This window comes from Protomyctophum bolini (genome assembly GCF_963924005.1).
Source record: "Protomyctophum bolini genome assembly, chromosome: 19".
NCBI classification, from domain to species: domain Eukaryota; kingdom Metazoa; phylum Chordata; class Actinopteri; order Myctophiformes; family Myctophidae; genus Protomyctophum; species Protomyctophum bolini.
This window is the reverse complement of record NC_137880.1, coordinates 7,952,802-7,978,434: the sequence shown is the minus strand read 5'-3', so window position 1 is coordinate 7,978,434 and position 25,633 is coordinate 7,952,802. Positions and strand designations below refer to the sequence as shown.

General features: G+C 44.8%; 3 protein-coding genes across 4 annotated transcripts in view; 2 read left to right on the top strand and 1 right to left on the bottom strand.

Annotated features, from left to right (window-relative positions):
* Nucleotides 1-17,218, top strand: part of LOC308334327 (ankyrin repeat and SOCS box protein 2-like) — a 29,607-nt gene extending 12,389 nt beyond the window's left edge. The window contains exons 1-9 of one of the 2 annotated variants that reach the window (XM_080791029.1): nucleotides 9,401-9,451; nucleotides 10,769-11,155; nucleotides 11,764-11,930; nucleotides 12,561-12,716; nucleotides 13,263-13,508; nucleotides 14,199-14,370; nucleotides 14,495-15,032; nucleotides 15,886-16,039; nucleotides 16,184-17,218. In XM_080791029.1, coding sequence (XP_080647155.1) covers nucleotides 10,776-11,155; nucleotides 11,764-11,930; nucleotides 12,561-12,716; nucleotides 13,263-13,508; nucleotides 14,199-14,370; nucleotides 14,495-15,032; nucleotides 15,886-16,039; nucleotides 16,184-16,338 — 1,968 coding nt within the window. In that variant the 5' untranslated portion in view covers nucleotides 9,401-9,451; nucleotides 10,769-10,775 and the 3' untranslated portion in view covers nucleotides 16,339-17,218. Of the gene's footprint in view, nucleotides 1-3,832; nucleotides 3,989-4,621; nucleotides 4,862-4,971; nucleotides 5,144-5,258; nucleotides 5,818-9,400; nucleotides 9,452-10,768; nucleotides 11,156-11,763; nucleotides 11,931-12,560; nucleotides 12,717-13,262; nucleotides 13,509-14,198; nucleotides 14,371-14,494; nucleotides 15,033-15,885; nucleotides 16,040-16,183 lie in introns of those variants that run through there. The other variant, XM_080791030.1, reaches the window with a different exon arrangement.
* On the bottom strand, nucleotides 183-2,901 carry LOC308334331 (uncharacterized protein). Its single transcript, XM_080791035.1, has 2 exons — nucleotides 2,719-2,901; nucleotides 183-2,260 (listed from the first exon to the last, which is right to left on the bottom strand). The coding sequence occupies exons 1-2, from the start codon at nucleotides 2,879-2,881 to the stop codon at nucleotides 1,047-1,049; spliced, it is 1,377 nt and encodes a 458-aa protein (XP_080647161.1). The 5' UTR covers nucleotides 2,882-2,901; the 3' UTR covers nucleotides 183-1,046.
* Nucleotides 17,219-20,966: 3,748 nt separating the features above from the next.
* LOC308334539 (ankyrin repeat and SOCS box protein 2-like) lies at nucleotides 20,967-24,960 on the top strand (the record flags this gene model as incomplete). The annotated part of the gene is made up of 8 exons (XM_080791337.1): nucleotides 20,967-21,329; nucleotides 21,513-21,679; nucleotides 21,799-21,954; nucleotides 22,528-22,773; nucleotides 22,927-23,098; nucleotides 23,214-23,757; nucleotides 24,442-24,595; nucleotides 24,806-24,960. The coding sequence occupies exons 1-8, from the start codon at nucleotides 20,968-20,970 to the stop codon at nucleotides 24,958-24,960; spliced, it is 1,956 nt and encodes a 651-aa protein (XP_080647463.1). The 5' UTR covers nucleotide 20,967.
* Between the last annotated feature and the right edge of the window lie 673 nt (nucleotides 24,961-25,633).

The window sequence follows — 25,633 nt, the reverse complement described above, 5'->3', positions numbered from 1 at the left end:
TTATTCTTCTGATCTTCTCCAGAAAACTCTCAAAACATTGTCTCAGTACAGCAGCTCAGCCCCAACCAGAACAATCAAAACTATCCCAAAGTATCTGCAACATAGCTTTGAGTACATTGTGTGATGATGTTGAGAGGGGGTGCAGTATTGCAGTATTATGTCAGAAATAGTCAAGGTGATGGAATCTTTTACCAGAAGAGGGAGCCAGAGGAAAGGGCAAAATCATTACTCATCCATGGATATATAAGGAATGCAGAGGTTTAATGAAAAACAGAGGTTTACTAATAAACAGGCACTTAAGTCTGGCCTAACAACAGGCAGACAGACATTCTCCCAGGCCTGAAATTAAACCTATTCAATCGATCACTTCCTAAGGAAGGCCAAAGCTATAGAGTTTATATCTCCATCAGAGAGAGTGCCAAAGGAAATGGCTAAAGGTTTGGGAATAGCCTACATAAACTGTCAGGGAAATAGTATAGGCCTATACGCAGGATAATAACAACTTAGAACTTAAGGGACAACTTTAATTTTTTTCAACCAAGGTTCATTTTTTAGGTTGTTATTAGAGAAAGTACGAGCTTGTAGCTCTGCTATTTTTTTTTAATCGTGAAAATGTAGTGAAAGTCTAGTTTGAATATATATTCTTTCAGAGCCAAAATGTTTAACTCAAATCTTTGCTTCTGGGGGGATCCCTGGAGCAACATATTTTCAGATGGGAGTCGGCAGCCAATTACATATAATTCTGGGGGTCCTTGACATGAGAATGTTTGAGAATGACTGACATAGAAACATGGGTTTTTCAGAAAACTGTCAGGATTTTGAAGGCATTTGTAGATGTAGGTCTAAATGGGTTATTTTAGGGCTACAGTATCTCCCCCCACCCCCAGATTCAGTCCGTTGAACCGTCCTAATTGTGGTGCATGTAAAGTTGTCTGAGAGAGGTCTCCTCCCCCGCGCGGGGTGGGGGGACCTATGAAGTCGACAGACTCGACACGTGACAGACATCCACGACCGTGTCACGAATACACATCATTGGGAGAAGATTTTTACTCAAAATGTCCAACTGCCAGCGGTGTCTTCTGTCCTCTATGAGTTCTCTCATGACGTACGAGACTACTTCTCTGGAAGAACCGTTTCCCACACTGATCACAGTGGTAGGGTTTCTCCCCTGTATGAATTATCTCATGACTTTTGAGAGCACCTCTCTGGGTGAACATTTTCCCACACTGGTCACAGTGGTAGGGTTTCTCCCCTGTATGAATTATCTCATGACTTTTGAGAGCATTTCTCTGGCTGAACATTTTCCCACACTGGTCACAGTGGTATGGCTTATGTCCTGTATGAATCATCTGGTGAAGTTTGAGAATATAGTTCTCGCTGAATCGTTTCCCACACTGGTCACAGGCGTAGGGCTTCTCTCCTGTATGAATTCTCTCGTGTGTTTTGAGAGCACCTCTCCGCCTGAACATTTTCCCACACTGGTCACAGTGGTAGGGCTTCTGTCCTGCATGAATTATCTGATGTTGTTTGAGATAACCGTTTGTGCTGAACCTAGTCCCACATTGGTCACAGGCGTAGGGCTTCTGTCCTGTATGAATTCTCTGGTGAAGTTTGAGAGTACTGATTCCGTTGAAGCTAGCCCCACACTGGTCACATGAGTAGGGTTTTTCTCCTGTATGAATTCTCTGGTGCTGTTTCAGAATACTTTTCAAACTGAACCTGGTCCCACATTGGTCACAGTGGTAGGGCTTCTCTCCTGTATGAATTATCTGGTGTCGTTTCAGATGACCGTTTGTGCTGAACCTAGTCCCACATTGGTCACAGGCGTAGGGCTTCTGTCCTGTATGAATTCTCTGGTGAAGTTTGAGAGTACTGATTCTGTTGAAGCTAGCCCCACACTGGTCACAGCTGTAGGGTTTGTCTCCTGTATGAATTGTCTTCTGGTGCTTTTTGAGATTACTGCTTTGCCTAAAATTCATACCACACTGGCTACAGGCGTAGGGCTTTTGTCCTGTATGGATTAGCTGGTGCTGTTTGAGATGAGCGCTCTGGCTGAACCTACTCCCACATTGGCCACAGGTGTAGGGTTTCTCTCCTGTATGAATTCTCTGGTGTTGTTTCAGATGACATTTCATGCTGAACCTGGACCCACACTGGTCACAGTGGTATGGCTTCAAGCCTGTATGAATTATCTGGATATTCTTTTGATGAATATTTCTGCTATGTTTGAGTTGATCAGGAAAGACATCTGTGATGGAGACTGAGGAGAGAGGGGAACAAAACATTAATAAAATGTTTTAAAACAACATGCAGGCTGTGTTGTATTGTATGACTGCAGCAACTGCTATAGGCAGAGGTTGGCCGTTGGAACATTCCTGGCCTGTCTTATGACTGCATCTCTCTCTCTCTCTCTCTCTTTCTCTCTCTGGCATGCAGGCACGATGCACGCACGCACGCACGGACGCACGCACGCGCACACACACACACACACACACACACACACACACACACACACACACACACACACACACACACACACACACACACGCACACACACACACACACACACACACACACGCACACACACACACACACACACACACACACACACTCATGCAGTATACTATTATACTCCCGTTAGTCTACCAGTACTTTTCTGCTTTTCTGTTGAAGATGAAAGAAAAGTTCACAGTGACATAAAAACATGCATAGGCCTACCTATTCGGTGTAACTTTATCACAGGCTGCTTCAGCATGGCTGCCTGGTAGATCTGGTCCTTCTCTATTCTGTGTAACTTTATCACAGGCTGCTTCAGCATGGCTGCCTGGTAGATCTGGTCCTTCTCTATTCTGTGTAACTTTATCACAGGCTGCTTCAGCATGGCTGCCTGGTAGATCTGATCCTTCTCTGACGCGGCAACTGAAAAGCTGTTGGACGACATCTCTCTTTAAAAAAAACCTGAATAGTTTGAGGCCCGCTTTTACCGTCTGGGATGTGACTTTAGTAGCAGACATCTGGTGTTGACTTCACTCAATCCTCTGCTCCGCTTCCTGTCTAACCTCCCCCACATCAACACTGGACAGAACAGTGCTTTCATAACCAGGACCAACCCACTCCCCACCCACCCACTCTCCACTCTCCATCCACACTCCACCAATTATCCACTCCCCACCCACCCTCCACCCACTCTGCACCCTCCACCCACTGCTGCTGCGCTCAGAGTCATTATATGGGTGCATTGTTGTATTAAAGGTCTGGTCTCTCTCTCTCTCTCTCTCTCTCTCTCTCTCTATATATATATATATATATATGGATCAGATTATTAATATTACATTTATTATTATTATTATTATTATTATTATTATTATTATTATTATTATTATATTTTCTGACCTCAATTACACCCAAGAAACCTGAACTTCAGTATTGTAGATTTTCTGTGGTCTGGATTTTTCTGAATAATTAGCCTAAAAAGGTGCAAATTTACAGTGATGTCATCAGAATCAAGATCTGGAACTATCCAATCCATTTCAGAAAATGCTTTTCAACCAATGAAAGGTATTTAATACCTGGCAATCAATGTGTTAATTATTACTTTTCATAGGTTGAAATGCATTTTCCTACATTGATCGTTGTCTCGATCGTGATTCTGATGACAGTTGCGATGCTTTATAAACAAGTAAAGAATTTTAAAACAATCCTAAAAACAAACCCGGAGCCAATATAGTGAAGCTAAAACTGGTGTAATGTAATACTGATATTTTGACAGGAGCTCTTTGGGGTATTATTTGACCTTCTCTCTGTTTAGTTCATCGTGTCTTGTTTCTTCCAGCCCAGCCTGGCATGGTGAACAAGAAAACGGCGAAGGAACAGACAGCGCTGATGCTAGCGGTGGAAAAACAGCACACGGGCTGTGTCCGTCTGCTGCTGGAGAATGGAGCTAATCCTGAAATTGTGAACGAAGATCGAGAGACTCCGCTCTACAAAGGTGCCAGTGATGACATTGATGATGCAGGAATTAGCAGTGTTACGTATGTCTATTCAGTGGTTCCCAATGCTGTTCCTTAGAGACCCCTACAGCTGGTTGGATGGATGGATGGATGGATGGATCACAAATATACAGCTCTTCTCTTACAGAAAGGAAAATGTAATTAGGCTACCAATCACACTGGGTTTCTATTCTATTCTATACCAGGACACTAGTATTGATGGTATCTATTCTATTCTATTATTATCTATTATTCTATATATTGACTGCCCCCAGTAGGCTACTACAGATTTTACTATAAAATACCAGGACTCCCTAACATCCTTAAAAAGAAGCTTTCAACATAGGTTGACCCTTGAACATCGCAGAACATGTCTTCTCGCTATAACTATTTTATCTGCCTATACTATTTTATTTAGTGGCTCGAGAGATTATATATCACAGTAAAAATGTATTCAGACTTTCAAGAGGATTGTAAATAAATGTGTTACCCAAATATGAAGGTATAAAGGTTTCTAAATGTTGTCCATGTACGCATATATTCTGCCAGAGGGACTTCGATGGACTTCGTACCATGCAGATTCAAAAGCTTTACATGATAAAGGGTGTAAAGTTTATGTGTGTTCTCCCCAGCATGTGAGAGGAACAATGCGGAACTGGTGGCCATCTTGTTGAACCATCGTGCAGCAGTCAACACCCCATGTATCCATGGACACACGGCGCTGCACGAAGCTGCTCGCCAGAACAACGTGGACATCTGTGAGATGTTGGTCGACGCCGGAGCCAAACTCCATGGCATGACTCCTCTGACTCCTCTGTCCATTGCCGCTCAGGGTGGAAAGTTAGAAGCGCTGTGCTTCCTTCTCAAACATGGTAGGTGGCATCATGCATCCCTTACTGCTGGTATCCTATCCTACCAGGACCTTTAGTAGCCTGTACTGCTAGTAGACATACAGACGGAGTTCTATATTGTGTGTCTGCAGGTGCTGATATTAACGGTGCTGCAGCTGACGGTGCAACGCCGCTCTATGAAGCGTGTAAGAATGGCCGTGTGTCCATCGTGGAGGTGCTCCTGTCTCTCAAAGCAGACGTCAACAGATCCACCAAGTCTGGTCTTCTGCCCATCCATGTGGCTGTGCAGAAAGCTTACGCATGGTCAGAACACTTCTCTGGTTACAATCAATCACTACAATGAAGGTGCTTTACAGTAATGAAAAACACCAGGCTCTCTGTGTTGCTGTGTTTTAACGTCTACTTAACGTTCCTTCAGCATCGTGTCCCTGCTGATTCCCGTCACGTGCCGGAACAGAATCACGATAAGCGGCATCAGTCCGCTGCACATCGCCGCAGAGCACAACTGCAATGACATCATGGGACTTCTCCTGGAGGCGGGATTCGACCCCGACGGCCAGCTTTCTGAAGAGCGACGCAAGAAGTACGAGGACAAGCGCAGCACGGCGCTCTACTTCTCCGTCTACAACAGCAACCTGGAGGCCGCTGAGATGCTGCTGGAGGCCGGAGCCAACCCCAACCTGGACCTGTCCAAGCCCCTTCTCGTTGCCGTCAAGAAAGGCTCTTTGGGGGTGGCGTCCCTCCTCCTGAAGTACGGAGCCGACGCGAACGCCTCCATCTCCGCCAAGCCCTCTGCGTTTCCCTCCGCGGTGCTCCTTAGCATGGACCACCTCCCCATGCTCAAACTGCTGCTGGACCACGGCTGCAACGCTCGCTCCTGTTTCACCTGCGTTTACGGCAGCAAGCCGCATCCCCCGCAGACACACAGTGAAGAGCGGAGGAACTGGAACCGCGATGCTCCACGGAGCTGTGTCCAGGTGAGACCACTGTTATGTTTCTATTCAAGCTCACTCTTCATATATTATGACCTTTTGTTTTCTTCGATTGTTGTCATGGTCATGGATCGTAGTAAGCAGATAGCGAGAAATGCCGAGCATGGATAGCAAATAAAAGGGTAAAAATAGTCACATAAAGTGTGCATTGAGCACAATGAAGTGCCACAAAGAAACGATAGGGCACTGGGTCAACAAACTATAGCATTTGTCCAAATATCACAAGAATAATTAACCAACACCACGTTATATCGGCATAGTAAACTAGCATAATGAGCCATGCTGGCTTGGAAGAGATCATCTAGGACACTGACAGTCAAACACAGGTTAAATAGTGGAAAGAAAGGAGGAGGTTGCAGATTCATCAGGGGAGGAATCAGGGGAGAGTGGAGTGGAGAGAGAGGAGGAGGGGTCAGGTTACGCTTTTTCTTTTTAAAGATATTTTTGGGCATTGTTGCCTTAGAAGAGTAGCAGTAGGTAGAAGGGAAATGGGGAGAGAGATGGGGGGGGGGGGGGGGGGGGGGGACACACAGTATAAAGTGCATCGGGTCGGGATGGGGCCTCGAACCGGCGACACACTGTACATGCTGGATTCCCAGCCAAGGTGCCTGGACCACTAATAATGCCAGCCCAGGCCAGGTTACATGTAGTGATTGTTTGAGGGTGAATGAGTTTAGGAGAGAGAGAGAGAGAGAGAGAGAGAGAGAGAGAATGCATGTAATCTGAGATCTGTAGGGGGTAACAGAGAGGTTATAGTGGGACGGCAGCAGCATAGTTTCCTAGCTGTCTAGTTGCATGTTTTTTCTATATCCGATCTATAGTTCAGTCAGACAACTCAAGGAGGATGTAATATATATATTTATTGAATATAAGATAATCAATGCAATATATTTATTATGGTTTGGCGATGTATTGGATCTGCTTTTTAGGTACTCAGGATCAAGCGCATCAGTCCCGACCATAGGGACTCTGAATCCCCCCGTACCTAAAACAGTAGATCCAAAACGACAGGTGGTAGCTGGGGTGGAGGTGGGTGAGCACTTTGTATACCGCAGCGTAGAGTATACAATAGAAAGCAGCAGCAAGCAAGCAGAATTGAGCGCAGGTTGTATGACAGCAGCATGCTGATACAACGGCAGTGGGCCAGCAAGAAGGCAAAGGATGTATGACAGCAGCACGCTGATACAACAGCAGTGGGCAAGCAAGAAGGCAGAGGAATGCAAACCTCTGGTTCAAGTAGCCGGTATGAGAGATGGGGTGAGCTGTGATTGGCTGAGTGAATCATGCGGATGATGCTGCGGTGGCCCAATTAACGGCCGGCGCACTGACTGAGGTTCCCTGACTGAACTTGCTCTGCGCATGTCTACGACAGGCGCAAATGCTCATTTGTATGTTTTCTATCCTGTGTAGTTCTGCGAGGCTGTGTCCAAGCCGTCCATCAGTCACTTGGTGGGACCTCTCATTTCTCTTCTGTTAAACTACGTCAGCCACGTCAGGCTGTGTTCCAGACTGATGGAACATCTGGTCTCTTCTCCACTCTGCACAGAAGTCAAGTTAAAAGCAGGTAAGTTCATAGACAGCTGAGAGAGGCTTTTTCAAGAACTAGTTACAGTGATATGAGTCATATGACATAACGTACGTGTGTGTGTGTGTGTGTGTGTGTGTGTGTGTGTGTGTGTGTGTGTGTGTGTGTGTGTGTGTGTGTGCGTGCGTGCGTGTGTTACAGTGCCTCCTCATCCTCTCATGCAGCTGTGCAGACTGAGGATCAGACATCGGGTTGGTGTCGGCAGGTTAAAGCTCCTCAGGGATTTAGATCTTCCTTCCAGACTCGTCAAGTTTCTCTGCTATGAAGTGGACTGTTCACTGGACCTGGACACTTAAACAGACAAATGGATTAAACCACTGGCGGTCACTCAACGATCTCTGCCCACTGAAACGCCTGGGGAAATAAAGTAGTTTGGGCAGAAATATGTTGACTGATTTCTGCCGTTGGAGCCAAAGTGTTCTATTTAGGGACCAAGCCAAAGGAAACAAAGGCCCCTATTGTTATATGATCCACTCCTGGGACTTTCGTAGCCTGGTTAATGTTTGTGCTGAAGTCTGGACCCTGCTATAATGGTTGGCTGTGGGAGTACAGTGTTAGCGAAACAAAACAAGTGACATCATCTCCAGTATCCAGTCCATGCTTTTATAGCTTGGCCCTGTCATACGGCTGCTTGCAGCTATATTTATTTTTTGAAAGGCGCAAGCCCCTCCTACTGTACATCCAGCGTTTGTTTACCGACCACAAACCTCGTCTTAAACAAACATTTGACAATGAATGGAGAATTTTACGTCGTATAGTGTCTGAGCAAATAGGCATGTCTATATTTACGTCATGATGATGTACGATGATAAGAGTGCCCCTCACTTCACACGGGTGTGATTTATATTGTTCTCATTACATACATAGTCTAGGTTCTGACATGTATTGCATGTGTGTTTTGCTAAATGTATTATGTAATGTTTTGGTTTTTAAGGGTTCCAGTCATACTACGGCTTCGTAGCCTTTTCACGTAAACATTTCAATAAAGTGAGAGATGACGTCGCAAACAAAATGTTTTATTGAATACAAGATAACATTTTGGCGAGACTTTACGTTTACGTTCATCGCCAAAATGCAGATGGATGTGGGCTGCTTGTTGCATTCTGAAAAGACAATGACAAGTGTCAGAGGCATGCAGTGCATGAATCGCCCTGATTTGGCTGACTGCAGATTGGCTAGAAGTCTCTCAAGCTGTGAATGACAACAAGAGATCTTCCTTATTTAATTTACACTTAGAGTTACTGTATACATTAGAAAGTCTCCTGGTTGGCTGCATGGAACTAAATTTGATTTGTGTCAAAGTTTCATCGTAACTTTACCCACAGCCAGTGTTCCATATACAAATACTCAAAATCCAACCGACGTGCAGAGCGTTTCACTTGATGAGAATTCAGAATCTCAACAAAATAGGTGACACAATATCTGCCTCTGAAAATATACTATGCTACGCCTTTGATATCAAAGCCTGAATGGCCAAATCACTGCCCTGGTTTCGGACATGTGATGCCTTATCATGCTTCAGATATGTGCGATGAAGAATGACCTGCCTCTCAAGAGACATTAGGCCTATGCTACGCATTTGATAGCAAAGCCTGGATGGCTAAATTAAACACTGCCCTTTCAGATATGTGAAGACATATCTGGTTTCAGACATGTGGGATGACCACTGATTAACAGTTACAGCCTATCTGCCTCTGAAAATATGTCAATAATGTCAGGGCTGTGTTTTTGACCCAGTCAAGGTCAAGGTCGCTGAGATGTAAACAATAACAGCTGACCAGTTGTTGCATGGCATCCCTACAATGGGACAGGAGGGAGGGGGAGGGAGGGGGGGTGACACACACTTACAGTAGCCTTCCCATTTGTAAACCTGCAATCTTTGGAGCGAGTGAAATGTGCTTCATGAATATTGTTGGATAAAGTATCTGAAATCATGTGACAGTCTAAGAATAAAGTAAGAGAAAGAGAGACAGTCCGCGAGTCTGACAGAGAAGAGGAGGACAACAGGAGAGGACCACAATCTGCATTATAAATGTAAGGACATCTAACATGAATTCTGTGGTTAGTTATGAATAGTATGGTTACTATAAGCATTATCTCTGTCATTATGAATACAATGGTTTCGTAACACCAACATTGTGGTTAGTAGGGTTATACTCTGAGTATCAATTATTTAACATTAATACTGTGGTTAGTTTTGATTATTGCTACTTTACATTAATACTGTGGTTACTGTACAGTTATTCGAACAGATCATGTTCCGAAGGTGCAGGGGTGCGGTGCCGTGCCCTCAATTGCCTTGTAGGACATCACCAATGTCATTATTTCCGATGGCCCAATATATTCTTAAACCACATTGGCCCGACACACTAACCTAACGGTATATGAATAATGTCTGAATTATGAGTGGACTGTACTAGTGCTTTGTACTGGCCGCAAGGTGTAACAGATGTGACCTTGTGTTGTGAAGCACCTCAGACCAGGATTCTCAGTTGAGTTGATTTATTTTACACTGATCTGTTCTTGGTTTTCCAGTTTCCACATTAACATTTAGCTGGAAATAGAACAGATGCAGTCGAGTGCCAACACTGTATTAGGACGCAGCAGGTTAAGAGACAAATGGACGGTTTCGGCGGTTAAGCCTTCATCAGGGAATCATTCCTAAGGGATAAGGGTTAAGTAACCGCCTCTCTGGCTATTGGCTATATGGCGTGTGTGGCCACGTTCTTGTTTTTTCAAGATTCCCTCAGCAGAATCACAAAGTAGGACATTCATTTACGGGAAAAAAATAAGAAAAAAATAAGTTTGCGCTTATATCTCCGAGTGTGGAAATATAGTGGCCCTCTCCATCATCAAAGTTGCCCCTGGTTTAGTGTCTCGTATTAAGGACCTCATCATGGCCTTGTGGTGGGGGTTGACAGAGCTGCACTGCCACTCGGTCAGATAAGCTGAGCGTCACATGATCAACTAAACATGGTACACATGGTTGGACCGGGTCGACAGCTGAGCATGGACGTCATTTGTTTGGAATGGCTCAGGAATCTCAGATTTTTTGAGCCCCTCCTATATACAGCTTTTGTCCCCACACGTCTCATATTTGCCATTGAGAATTGAAAGGAGAAATTTGGTCGTAATGTCCCTCATTATGACGTACATTTGTGGCAACACAAACATTAAATGCCATTGACAATGAAGGGAAAATGTCATATGTAGACGAGAAAATCGGCTAACCAATCATATAAATTCAGTTGCTCATGAGATGATGTATGATGATTATAATGATAAGAGTGCCCCTCACTTCACACGGGTGTGATTATTTATGTATCGTCTTGTTATATTTTCCCTTATCAGCATCGTCATGGAGACAGCCAGCCATTCTGTGGCAGGAGCCTCCGGTCCATCGTTGGCGTTTGAGAACTTTTCTTTCTACACCAACCTGTCCGATGAGGAGCTGATCCAGATAGCCATCGAACGCAGCTTCAGTGCTGCGTTCGAGGGCAACACAACTCCATCCACAGATATCGGACAAACTCCGTGTCCACCCAATGCAGAGGTCTCTCAGCACACCACCCAATACCACCCAATACCTTCAGAGCACCAGCACTCAGCCCAGCACCCAACATGCTCGATGCCCAAAAGCTGCCCCAGCTCTAGGCCCAACCCCCTACTGACTCACAGAATCACCGCTCAGTACAGTTCTCCCAATCCTCCGGCTCCGACCACAAAGCGTGCTGACCGGTAGGTGCCTGACAAGACAAATTAATATGACGTCAATTTGTTCTTATTGACAAAACCTATAGCCTAACAATTTAACGAAGAAGGGGTTTGGTATGAGTATCTTCAAGTGAACACGACAGTCACATGTGGCATATTGCAGTGCCAATGGAAACATTACACATGTTGCCCCAGAAACAGAGTGAGTTGAAACACCAGTAACACAGACCAAATAAATAACATAAATGTGTCCCCGGCATTTAACCCATCCAAAGTAACAATATCAATATTTGTATTAGAATATACAAAAAAGGAAGAGAAAAAACTATTTGAGAATCATAAGATCTCCATTCTCCAGAGCAAGAGATTCCATGCTCGAGTCATTTAAGAGTCAGTGTGACGCGTCGTGCAGCGACGTCGTCCACCCCTCCTATATTCGCTCGCAGTCTCTGTTTGAGTGAGGTTTTGCGTCCCCAAAGACCTTTATTGGTTGAGATCTACACGCTACTATTTAATGGTTATTTCATTGGTTCAGGCTACGTCGCAAAACAATATGGCCAACACCCAACACTCGCCTATGCAGAATGATACAGTATGGGGTGTTTCAGTGTATGTGGTGTATTGTTTTCTAGGGTGAAAGATCCTCTGATGGAAGCGATAAAGACTGGTGACGCCGACAGAGTCAGAAAGCTGGTTAACGTCCCAGGATGCAACCTGGTGTCCAGTAAGCCTGGCTGGCTGTCAATCCACCAGGCAGCCGCCTATGGCCAGGAGGCCTGTCTCAGAGTGCTGCTGACAGGTAACACACAGTTCAGTCAGACAACTCAAGGAGGATGTAATATATATATTTATTGAATATAAGATAATCAATGCAATATATTTATTATGGTTTGGCGATGTATTGGATCTGCTTTTTAGGTACTCGTGTCAAGCGCATCAGTCCCGACCATAGGGACTCCGAATCCCCCGTACCTAAAACAGTAGATCCAAAACGACAGGTGGTAGCTGGGGTGGAGGTGGGTGAGCACTTTGTATACAGCAGCGCATAGTATACAATAAAGCAGCAGCAAGCAAGCAAGCAAGCAGGAGGATGAATGCAAACCTTCGGTTAAAGTAGCCGGTATGAGATTGGGTGAGCGTGTGATTGGCTGGGTGAATCATGTGGATGAGAGCCTGATGCTGCAGTGGCCCAATTAACGGCCGGCGCGCTGACTGAGGTTCCCTGACTGAACTTGCTCTGCGCATGTCTACGACAGGCGCAAATGCTCATTTACCTGTTATTGTCCTTCTGAAGAACACTTTGCCAGCAGACATGGTTGGGGATGATTATTATTATTATTATAATTATTATTACAATAATAATAATAATAATAATTATTATTATTATTATCTTCTCTCTGTTTAGTTCAGTGGGTCTTGTTTCTTCCAGCCCAGCCTGGGATGTTGAACGAGAAAACAGCGAAGAAACAGACAGCGTTGATGTTAGCGGTCAACGATCAGAGTGCAAGCTGTGTCTCTCTGCTGCTGGAGAGAGGAGCTGATCCTGAAATTGTGAATGAGGATCAAGATACTCCTCTCAATAAAGGTACAAAACACCACAGTTTGTGCTGCAGTTAGTCATTGATATAGTAGCATGTGTAATTCACAATTTTTAATATGTTATTTGGATGACCCTGGGGATCATAAAAAACCTTTTACTTTTACGATTACCATCTTTTGGGCCACACCCCTTTTATTTGTTTAGATTGACTGGCCTAAGCAGCTAGGGAGGTATTTGAACTGGGAACTTTCCAATTCCCAAGTAGCAGCCTCTACTTCCTGAGCCACTAGTCACTATAGTGCCTCTATAACCATTCATTGGTGGCTGGTAGGCTATATATAAATCAGTTGGGTATACTTGAGGACCAGGGTTAAGAAATGGGCTGCTAGTGAATACTCCTTTTATGCTACCTGCTGCTCATTAAAAAAGAAAAGAGCAAAAAAGTATTTTCAAAACATTAACCTCTGCATATTAAGAAAATAGTAAACACAGTAGTAGTGTAGAAACACCAAATCCCAGACAAACTGTACATCCTAACTCAACAGAATTGTATATATATGTTTACCAAAACAATGTCTATGTTATCCCCAGCATGTGCGAGGAACAATGCAGAGCTGGTGGCCCTTTTGTTAAGGTACGGCGCAGCAGTCAACACTCCATGTATCCATGGGTATACAGCGCTGCATGCAGCTGTTTCTCAGAACAATGTGGAGATCTGCGAGATGTTGGTTAAAGCCGGAGCCAAAATCAGTGCAACCAGCAACTATGGAATGACTCCTCTGTCCACTGCTGCTCAGAGTGGAGCGTTAGAAACACTACGCTTCCTTCTCAAACACGGTAGGCACATGGGTAACAGGACAACTCACCCCTTTTCTGTTTTTCCTCCCGGAATTTCCCCCAGTGAGGGGTGGGAGAGGCTGGACGGCAGCTGGACTTTAAATATCTCTAACTATAAACTTTCACGACAGCAGACGGCCTGAGTATTTATGAAAAGGCTACTGCAGTGAAGTCGGTTCCCAGAAGTTGTTGTAGGCGGTGGGGATTATCTGACGAGGTACCATTTGAGTGGGCAAAACCTTACATATACTACATTGTTTATAGGGTCAATAATAAGTAAAATGATAAAGCCTTTCCATATAGGAATATAAATTTATATTTTCCAAAAAGAATACAAACAGCCAATAGCATATTACAAGTTATCCCCCTCACTGGGGAAAATACGAAAAGAACGGACAAGCACTGGGGTGAATTGTCCAGTATTCGGCACATGATACCCTAGTGCTAATGGAACACGCACCCAGCGTCCACATCATACCCGGCAGGAACCGGGGACATAGCTGTCAGCGCTACTGACTGCGCCATTGTGCCTGTTGCTGGGTTTATATTTTACTAGGACCCATAGTAGGCCTACTGATGGTTTTCTATAGCAGTACTAGATTGAGGTTTTATCATAGGTTGTTGGACAGAGGGACAGACAGGCAGGCGGGCGCAGATAGACGGACAGATTGTGCTCTATTGTGTGTCCAGGTGCTGATATTAACGGCGCTGCGGCTGACGGTGCAACGCCGCTCTATGAAGCGTGTAAGAATGGTCACGTGTCCACCGTGGAGGCGCTCCTGTCTCTCAAAGCAGTCGTCAGCAGATCCCACAAGTCTGGTCTTCTGCCCATCCACGTGGCTGTGCAGAATTCTCACTCCCGGTCAGAACACTTCTCTGGTTACAATCAATCACTAATAACCTTCTACAGTGAAGTTGCTTTACAGTAATGAAAGACACCAGGCTCTGTGTTCCTGTGTTTTAACGTCTACTTTTCGTTCCTTCAGCATCGTGTCCCTGCTGATTCCCGTCACCAGCTGGAACAAAATCATGAAAAGCGGCATCAGTCCGCTGCACATCGCCGCAGAGCGCAACTGCAATGACATCATGGGACTTCTCCTGGAGGCGGGATTCGACCCCGACTTCCAGCTTTCTGAAGAGCGACATAACAAGTACGAAGACAAGCGCAGCACGGCGCTCTACTTCTCCGTCTACAACAGCAACCTGGAGGCCGCTGAGATGCTGCTGGAGGCCGGAGCCAACCCCAACCTGGACCTGTTCAACCCCCTGCAGGTTGCCATCAGGAGAGGTTATATGGAGATGGCGTCCCTCCTCCTGAAGCACGGAGCTGACGTGAACGCCTCCATCTCCACCCAGCCCTCTGCGTTTCCCTCTGCGGTGCTCCTTAGCATGGACCACCTCCGCATGCTCAAACTGCTGCTGGACCACGGCTGTAACGCTCGCTCCTGTTTCACCTGCGTTTACGGCAGCAAGCCTCATCCCACACAAACACATAGTGAAGAGCAGAGCTGGCACCGTCTACAGGTGAGACTTATATTTCTATTATAGCTCACTCTTCATATAAGACAAAAACAAATGTTTGTTTCCATTGTGAGAACAACGGTTGAGTGTGAACAATATATCAAAATTGGTCCGGCCAATTTATGGCCCACATAATCCACCCACCAGATCTGATTTGCCAGAGCTGTTTAAACAGTGCTCTGGCCCAGTGCCTGCATGGGGAGAAATACTTTTAGTGCCATCCCAGGGATGCCACAGTCGGAAAAGGGCCGGTGTCCAGGAAAAAGCTGGCGGTTCAGTATATCAAATAACTGTGCTGATAAGGATCAGCAGGACTGGATAGGTATTAGTGGGCATGGGGCAGCATGGCATATTCTGCAAGGCACACGCCGTTGCCTCTTGCTGCTGCTGGCTGTACAGTGCTGCTAGCAGCGCTGGCCCGTTCCCGCAGTGCATCGGTGGTACACGGAGACTCGACACGAATCGTTATATTGATTCTGTGCGTGCACGGTTCAATGTGAGAAGGACCTTCCGATCAAACCTATACCGATCAAACCATCAGACCTGTTTACCCAATTTACCCTCTGGTGTAACGTTGTGGCTGTGGGTGTCACTCACTTTGATGAGGTAGCCAGGTATGAGGGTATTGAGGTCATTGAAGGCAGAGCCGCATTGACTATGTTTAATAAAAGGTTGTGAAGTTGTAATCTGAGATCTGTAGGGAGGTAACAGAGGGCTTAGTGGGACAGCAGCAGCATAGTTTCCAGGCGGTCTATAGTTGTGTGTTTTCTACCCTGTCTAAGTTGTGTGTTTTCTACCCTGTCTAGTTGTGTGTTTGCTATCCTGTCTAGTTGTGTGTTTTCTATCCTGTGTGTAGTTCTGCGAGGCTGTGTCCAAGCCGTCCATCAGTCACTTGGTGGGACCTCTCATTTCTCTGCTGTTAAACTACGTCAGCCACGTCAGGCTGTGTTCCAGACTGATGGAACATCTGGTCTCTTCTCCACTCTGCACCGAAATCAAGATCAAAGCAGGTACATTTATTATCCATTGAAACAGACAGTGTAACAGAGACAGACAGTTGCAGAGACAGACAGACAATCAGATCTGATTGTAGATCAGGTGTGGTGCTGGAGAGTATATTATTTTCTCCAATAACTGCGTGCTTGTGTTTGCAGTGCCTCCTCATCCTCTCATGCAGCTGTGCAGACTGAGGATCAGACATCTGGTTGGTGCTGGCAGGTTAAAGCTCCTCAGGGATTTAGATCTTCCTTCCAGACTCATCAAGTTTCTCTGCTATGAAGTGGACTGTTCACTGGACCTGGACACTTAAACAGACCAACGGATTAAACCCCTGGTCACTCAAAGATCTCTGCCCACTGGAACGTCAGGGGGAAAAAAACTAAACAAAGGTTAATTGCAGAACAAGTGAAAAGACTTTAGGGTGGTAGTAGTGTCAGTGATATGATCTGTCTTCAAAGCAGCAAGGTTGTAATAGTTTTGGGATTTCCATTTTAGTTTTAGTTCGTTTTGACATAAAAACAAAGTTTTCATTAGTTTCTGGAGTGGATTTGCTAGTTTTCATTAGTTTTTTTGCTAGTAGTTTTAGTTCGTTTTCATAAATTTTTTAGTTAGTCTTAGTTTAAGTTTTTTATTTGTATACTTTCGGTTATCAGATTGTAAACAATTGACGTCACGTCAAGGTGCCACATGGTGGTGCCGACAGCTGAAAAATACCAAACGAAATACATTTTTTATTTATTTAGGTTAACGGGAATGCTGCTGGTTTTCTGCCCTACCAGGACCTCTAGTGCTGGTTTTATCACTGCTGGTTTTACCTCTTACGAGGACCTCTAGTACTGCTGGTTTTATCTCCTATACGAACTCCTTACAACCAAAACATTGTGGAATTGTAATAAATGTTGTACAGTACGCCACATTTTGCACTTATAATGAGCTGTAATGAATCTACTGTAGTATTGTACATGGTTGCCATTATTTGTTTGGACTGGTTTTGACTGATTTCTGACATTGGGGCCAAAGTGTACTTTATTTATTTGTCTTCCTCTCATTACAATAGGTTCTGAGGTTCTGTATGGCATGTGTGTTTAGCTACATGTACTATGTGTAATGTTTACTTCTGTTTAAGGGTGCCAATCTACAGCATTGCAGCTTTTTCCACATAAAGATTATTTCCAAAGTCTCCTGTTCCATACAAAATATTCCTTATGCTAATTATGTCACAGAATTGTACTTGATGTTGACCTATAACAGTGGTTTTCAACCCTTTCTGTATCAAGTATGGTATTTGTTCCACTGACCACCACCATTTGATGAGATTCATGCATGTCTTAAGTACCAGGTCTTATTACCTAACTTGAGTAAACTAAAGACCTGGAGGCGTGACCAATGCTCTTTGGCCACTCAGAATAGCCAAATGGCATTGATCACGCCTCCAGGTCTTTAGTTTACTCAAGTTAGGTAATAAGACCTGGTACTTAAGACACGCAAAATACAGCCCTCAGCCTCTTAGCCTCTTAGACCCAAAAATGTACACATTTTGTTGTCGGTAGATAACATTTTGTCCACAAGGAGAGATAACAGGCAAACCTTGATCAAAATAACAATTATTCTAACATTCTCTAATTCTTGTACATTCAGTAATGCAGATGTTTAACAATAATTTAACTCTTGACGGGTCCATTCGGTTTCATTTCACGCTCTCAAGAGTTAAAGATCTATAAGGGTCCATTTGGTTACCAACTCTAAATCATTTAGCTGGGGACCACCTGGAACCCCCTCAAGGAGCACTGGTGGTCCCCAGACCACTGGTTGAAAGCCACTGACCTATAAGCATTCAAAAGGTGACAGAAAGAGAGTTGAGCCAGAAGGCAAAGCTCTCCGTCTACCGAGCAATCTTCGTTCCTACTCTCACCTATGGTCATGAAGTGTGGTGTGCATGACCGAAAGAATAAAGTCACGAATACAAGTGGCCGAGAGAGGTGGCTGGCATCTCCCTTAGAGATAGGGTAAGAAGTTCAGTCACACGAAAGAGACTCAGAGTAGAACCGCTGCTCCTGCGCCTAGGAAAGGAGCCAGCTGAGGTTGTTCGGGCATCTGGTTAGGATGCCTCTCGGGCGCCTCCCTAGGGAGGTCCTCGACGCACGTCCCACTGGGAGGAGACCCCGGGGCAGACCAAGGCGCAGTTGGAGGAAACACATCGACTCACTGGCCTCGGAACGTCTCGGAATCCCCCAGGAGGAAGTCGCTAATGTTGCTCTGGAGCACTCTGGTGGAGCTGTTGCCCCCGCGACCCGACTACGGATAAGCGGTTGAAGATGGATGGATGGATGGAAGGTGACAGGGTCACCTTTTGTCACCGTGACACAAAGTGTTTATAAAATCTATATTGTCAAGAAAGAGGCAGAGGAGAAAATGGTGAAGTCAGCGCGGGCAGTTTGGGCATTTCATGGCCTCCATGAAAATACTGCCCTGGTCTCAGACATGTTTGATTGATTGGAAATTGTATTAACAGTTTGTAGAATGGGTACAGTTCAACGAAAGTACAGGTCAATGGAATAAATCTGCTAATAAGAAAAAAAATGTACATAAGGTTTGAGGATCAACGATCTGCCTCTGAAATAAAATTAATATGCTACGCCTCTGATATCAAATTCTGGATGGCCTGGATGTTAATGAGTAAAAATGAGATTTGGGACACAACCTTGGTGTCATAATGGACAGCACATAAAGCATAACAATGTGCCTTCTTTCTGCTAGGCCAGTATATGCCCTTCATGTTGGTATTAGTCAGAACTCACATTCACACCTACAGCTGGTACAAAATGCTGCTGCACGTATTTTAACAGGAACACATATTTTAACAGGAAATCTCCCCCTAGTAGTAAAAAATAAAACCTTCAAATAAACGTAACAGTTAAAAATTAATCAAATTCAGCATGCATTAAGGTTGGCGAACATGCATTAAGGTTGGCGAACATGCATTAAGGTTGGTGAACATGCATTAAGGTTGGTGAACATGCATTAAGGTAGTTGGCGAACATGCATTAAGGTTGGTGAACATGCATTAAGTTTGGCGAACATGCACTAAGGTTGGTGAACATGCATTAAGGTTGGCAAACATGCATTAAGGTTGGCGAACAACGAACATGCATTAAGGTTGGCTAACATGCATTACGGTTGGCGAACAACGAACATGCATTAAGGTTGGCTAACATGCATTACGGTTGGCGAACAACGAACATGCATTAAGGTTGGTGAACATGTATTAAGGTTGGTGAACATGCATTAAGGTTGGCGAACATGCATTAAGGTTGGCGAACAACGAACATGCATTAAGGTTGGTGAACATGTATTAAGGTTGGTGAACATGCATTAAGGTTGGCGAACATGCATTAAGGTTGGCGAACAACGAACATGCATTAAGGTTGGCGAACATGCTCTTCTCCCGTGCTTGTGGTTATGTTTAGGTTAGGGTTAGAGTTAGGGTTAGTAAGGTTAGTAATGTAAATTAGGGCCATGGTGGCACAGTCGGTAGTGCTGTCGCCTCACAGCTAGAAGGTCCTGGTTTCGATTCCCGTTGTGGGCGCTGGGGGCGTGTTCTCTCCTCCGTGTCATCAGTGCCCATACCCGAGGTGGGGTTGGCAAAAGGGCCTTTCTGTGTGGAGTTTGCATGTTCTCCCCGTGTCCCCTAGGTAGGTACCCTCACAAAAAACATGCAGAAATCCTGGTCTCTAAACTACCTCCCCTAAACTACCTCCCCTAAACTACCCCCCCCCACCTTGATAGCCACAGCAACGTCTCTGCTTTTGCATGTGATGTGACAGGCACTTTTCATTTCAATGTATTCCTCATACAAAGATGCCATTGCCTGGCCCCATGTATCTCAAATGGTCAAATAAATACTTCATTAAGGAATATAATATGCCTTTTGTATATTCTTTCTTATCAGCGAAATGTAAATTGTTATGTCAGACATTGAGGGGAAATTAAGATCATCAGCCACTAACCACTTAAATCAGTTATCAATTTTCAATTCATGATCATAATTCCCAATACTAATGGATATACAGTATATACACACATACCCCCCCCCTCCACTTCTCGAGTCCCTTGATTCCATGTCAATAATGACCTGGCATAGCTGTCATACATAACATGCTATATATCTACTTTTAGTTTAGTGGCATCATACACTTATTGTGTTCTTAAAATTGATGTCAAGGTCACTAGCATGCAGCTGACCAGACCAGTTGTTGCTTGGCATAGGTACCCTATGATGGGATGTTTTGATGGGATGCTTTGAATAGAGGATTTGGATTGGATTGGATTGGATATAAAGTGATATGAAATCATGTGACGGTCTAAGAATAAACTATAAAAGAAAGAGAGACAGTCTGCAGAGTCTGACAAAGAGAGAGGAGAGAGATTATAACCTTCATCATACATGTAAGAACGTCTAATATTATTAATACTGAGATTAGTTATGAATTATATTACAATGATTCCAATAACATCAATATTGTGGTTAAGTAGTATGGTTACTCTAATTATTATGAATTATTTAGGTGAGGAAGCATCTGATCTTTCGGATGTTATAATGTAACGTCTAAACCTATACAGAATTGATGCATGCCTTAGGACAGTTGACTGCCCTCAGATTGTAAAGGGAATTATGCGATTATGCGATATTTTATTTGAGTCATTGCAGATGGATATATGTAGTAGGCAACATTTTGACCTACTGTATAATTCTTGAGCCGTAGGCTGCACAATTATCTGTTGTGCCAACTAGATTTTTCCACCATTTCTTAACAAAAAAAACTAATATATGGACAAATGTTTTAAGTACCTCGTCATGGCCTCGTGGTTGGGTTTAAGTTACACCCCAGGTTATTTCTGTGTTGTCTTGTTAATGTTATTCTCCCTTATCAGCATGGCGATGGCTCGCCCTTCTGTGCCAGGAACCTCTGGTCCATCGTTGGAGGACTATTCTGTCTACACCAACCTGTCTGATGAGGAGCTGATCCAGATAGCCATCGACCGCAGCCTCTGCAGTGAAGTCCACAATAAAACTCCATCCACAGACACCAGACAAACTCCATGTCCACCCAATCCAGATGTCTCTCAGTGCAGCAGCCAATACCTTCAGAGCACCTGCACTCAACTAGGCGCCCAACATAATCACAGCACCAGCTCTAGGGCCAAAAGCTCCACCAGCTCTAGGCCAAACCTCCTACTAACTCACAGAATCACCGCTCACTACAGTTCGCCCAATCCTCCGACCACAAAGCGTGCTGACCGGTAGGTGCCTGACAGACAAATTAATATGACGTCATTTTGTTTTTATTGACCTAAGATGGGGTTTGGTAGGCTTACAGCTTTATCTTCAAGTGGCAGTCACATGTGGTGTATTGCAGTGGCAATGGAAACATTATAACTGTTGCTCACAGAGTGAGTTGAAACACCAGAGACATTGTTTTCTAGGGTGGAGGATCCTCTGTTGGAAGCGATAAAGACTGGTGATGCTGTCAGAGTCAGAAAGCTAGTTAACGTTCCAGGATGCAACCTGTTGTCCAGTAAGCCTGGCTGGCTGTCAATCCACCAGGCAGCCGCCTATGGCCAGGAGGCCTGCCTCAGAGTGCTGCTGACAGGTAAGGTAACACACAAACACGTTTCCTTATTGTCCTGCTAAAGAACACTTTGAGAGAAGACATGGTTCTTCTGGCGGTGATCTTCTCTCTGTTCGACAATCTTGTCTTGTTTCTTCCAGCCCAGCCTGGCATGTTGAACAAGAAAACAGAGAAGGAACAGACAGCGTTGATGATAGCGGTCAATAAGGAGCATGCAAGCTGTGTCCGTCTGCTGCTGGAGAGAGGAGCCGATCTTGGAATTGTGAATAAGAATCGAGATACTCCTCTCAATAAAGGTACAAACACTGCAGTTTTTGCTGCAGTTTGTCACAATGCAGGAATTACCAGTGTTATGTCTATTCAGTGGTTCCCAATGCTGTTCTTGATTGAACCCTGCTGGTTTTCTTTCCTGCCATGACCCCTAATAGTCCACTGCTGGATTTCTTACCATGTCCCCTAGTAAATGTTTGTGTGCTCAATACAGCCAACAAGTCAATGGTACACATATAGGTTCTTAGACACACGCAAGACACACTTGTGTCCTGTGTGTTCTGTGTGTCATGGTCGCCTCAATGCATTTCCAATGGGAGTCACAGTCACAGAAGACACAGGACACAAGTGTGTCTTAGGTGTGAGTGAAGTAGAATGAGAACAAGAACCATATGTGTACCATTGAGTACAAGTATCATTATTGAAGGAATACACGATAAACTATAGTATATTGACTTAGTTCTGAGTAAATGTTTGTCTCTGAAGAAAGGCAGTATTTTCAAAACATTATAGCCTCTGCAAGTAGTTCAGCAATCAAATCACGTCCTAATTCAACAGAAGCTATTGTATTTTTACCAGACGATGTCTGTTCCCCGCAGCATGTGAGAGGAACAATATGGAGCTGGTGGACATTTTGTTAAGCTGGGGTGCAGCAGTGAACACTCCATGTATCCAGGGCTTTACACCGCTGCACGCAGCCGTTTCTCAGAACAATGTGGAGATCTGCGAGATGTTGGTCAAAGCCGGAGCCAAAATCGGCGCAACCAGCAAATACGGCATGACTCCTCTGTCCACTGCTGCTCAGAGTGGGAAATTAGAAACACTACGCTTCCTTCTCAAACACGGTAGGTACATGACACCCTAGTACTGCTGGTTTGATATCATATACATATAGGATCCGTAGTAGACCTACTACTGGTTTTCTAGCAGTACAAGAGGTTATATCATAGGTTGGACAGACAGGCAGATAGACAGACTATTGTGTGTCCACTGTCCAGGTGCTGATATTAACGGCGCTGCAGCTGACGGTGCAACGCCGCTCTATGAAGTGTGTAAGAATGGTCATGTGTCCACCGTGGAGGTGCTCCTGTCTCTCAAAGCAAATGTCAACATATGCTCCAAGTCTGGTCTTCTGCCCATCCATGTGGCTGTGCAGAATTCTCACTCACGGTCAGAACCACTTCTCTGTTTACAATCAACCTTACCTTCTACAACAAAGGTGGCTTTACAGTAATGTAAAACACCAGTCTCTCTGTGTTTTAACGCCTACTTGTCGTTCCTTCAGCATCGTGTCCCTGCTGATTCCCGTCACCAGCCGGAACAGAATCATGAAAAGCGGCGTTAGTCCGCTGCACATCGCCGCAGAGCGCAACCGAAATGACATCATGGAACTTCTCCTGGAGGCGGGATTCGACCCCGACTGCAAGCTTTCTGAAGAGCGACGCCAGATATACGAGGACAAACGCAGCACGGCGCTCTACTTCTCCGTCTACAACAGCAACCTGGAGGCCGCTGAGATGCTGCTGGAGGCCGGAGCCAACCCCAACCTGGACCTGTTCAACCCCCTGCTGGTCGCCGTCAGGAGAGAATCTTCAGAGATGGCGTCCCTCCTCCTGAAGCACGGAGCTGACGTGAACGCCTCCATCTTCACCCAGCCCTCTGCGTGTCCATCTGCGGTGCTCCTTAGCATGCACAACCTCCCCATGCTCAAACTGCTGCTGGACCACGGCTGTAACGCTCACTCCTGTTTCACCTGCGTTTACGGCAGCAAGCCTCATCCCCCACAGACACACAGTGAAGAGCGGAGGAACTGGAAATGTGATGTCCAGGTGAAACCACTCTTACGTTTATATATAGTCACGACAAAAGTGATAATCCACCAAACTATTACTTACTACAATGTAAGCATTTAGCAGAAGCAACTAAGCACGAAAAACACACAACAGGGTAAATAGTTAAGTACTGAGGGAACAATCTGGTGCCTCAAAGAAGCAAGCACACCAGGTAAGCAATGAACCTATCATTTGTCAACTTGCTATATCTTGCGGGCGTGAAAAGGGAAGGGGGGGAAATGCCAGGCATGCTGTGGCATTACGGATCATTTAGAGGGGCTTCAGTGAGCATGCAGCCAGGAGGCCAATCAGGAGGATCTGGGAAAACTCTTGGGTGAGGAAGGGTCTGAACCTTCAGATGTTATTAAGTATTAAACCAAGTTATAGCTGCAATGCTTTTCTGGAGGACAGCCGACTGTCCAGGACACCAGTTGGAACAGAATCCATCGGGGAGTTGTCAATGGAAGTGACATCCTGCAGCTTGCACACCCGATTCGCAGATGGGAAGAAACTACAGTATCCTCACCATAATAGTGACCATAGAGGCTGTGAGCAGAAATGACAGAGCCAAGAGATTCGGTGTAGAACGAAAAAAGGGAGGGGCCAAGTACAGATCGACTTGTTAGCCTTACACTGCGTTTGCTATCCTGTCTAGTTGTTTGTTTTCTATCCTGTGTATAGTTCTGCGAGGCTGTGTCCAAGCCGTCCATCAGTCACTTGGTGGGACCTCTCATTTCTCTGCTGTTAAACTACGTCAGCCACGTCAGGCTGTGTTCCAGACTGATGGAACATCTGGTCTCGTCTCCACTCTGGACCGAAATCAAGATCCAAGCAGGTATACGTTCATTATCTGGTCTCCAATGAAACAGTTTCTTGGAGTCGGAGAGACATACTGTAGGACAGTTGAGAGAGACATAGGTCCATGTGATGCTGGAGATGGTCTTGGCCTTTTTCGCGAACTAGTTACAAATCTACTGTGTGTGTGTGTGTGTGTGTGTGTGTGTGTGTGTGTGTGCTCGCGCGTGCGTGCGTGTGCGTGTTACAGTGCCTCCTCATCCTCTCATGCAGCTGTGCAGACTGAGGATCAGACATCTGGTTGGTGCCGACAGGTTAAAGCTCCTCAGGGATTTAGATCTTCCTTCCAGACTCGTCAAGTTCCTCTGCTATGAAGTGGACTGTTCACTGGACCTGGACACTTAAACAGACCAATGGATTAAACCACTGTCTAACTCTGCCCCACTGGAACGTCTTGGGAAATCAAAATGAAATGTATGGGATAAAACGTGGAAGTGGAAACAATTCAGAGATTAAAACATATATATAATTGTAATTGCAGAACTAGGGCTTCATATTGGTTTGGAAATATGGGGCATCGGTTTGTCAGTAGCTGTTCTCACCACTGTTCTAGCTCCTACTGTACGGAAATTTAGATTTTTAAAGTTCTGCTGGTTTTATATCCTACCAGGACCTCTAGTACTGCTGACTTTCTATCCTAACAGGCCCTTTATGCTGGTTTTATACAGCATTAGAGGTCCTAGTGTAGAAAATCAGCATTATATTACGAGAGCATCTCGACGATGGGATGACCAGTGGTTTACAGTGAATTCAAGCAGGATTCTGATTCTCTGTCGTTTTATGTGGATTTATTTACACATCCATGGTGGCATATTGTAAATTAGTTATTTAACACCCTGTAAAAGAGAATCAATGTAAGTGTTGTTATTAATTCATAATAATAATAATAATTATTATTATTACATGTGTGTGTGTGTGGGGGGGGGGGGAGTCTAGTATACTCATGAGACATGATGAGACATAAAATATTGTGGAATTGTAATACATATTGTACAGTATGCCACATTTTGCACTGATT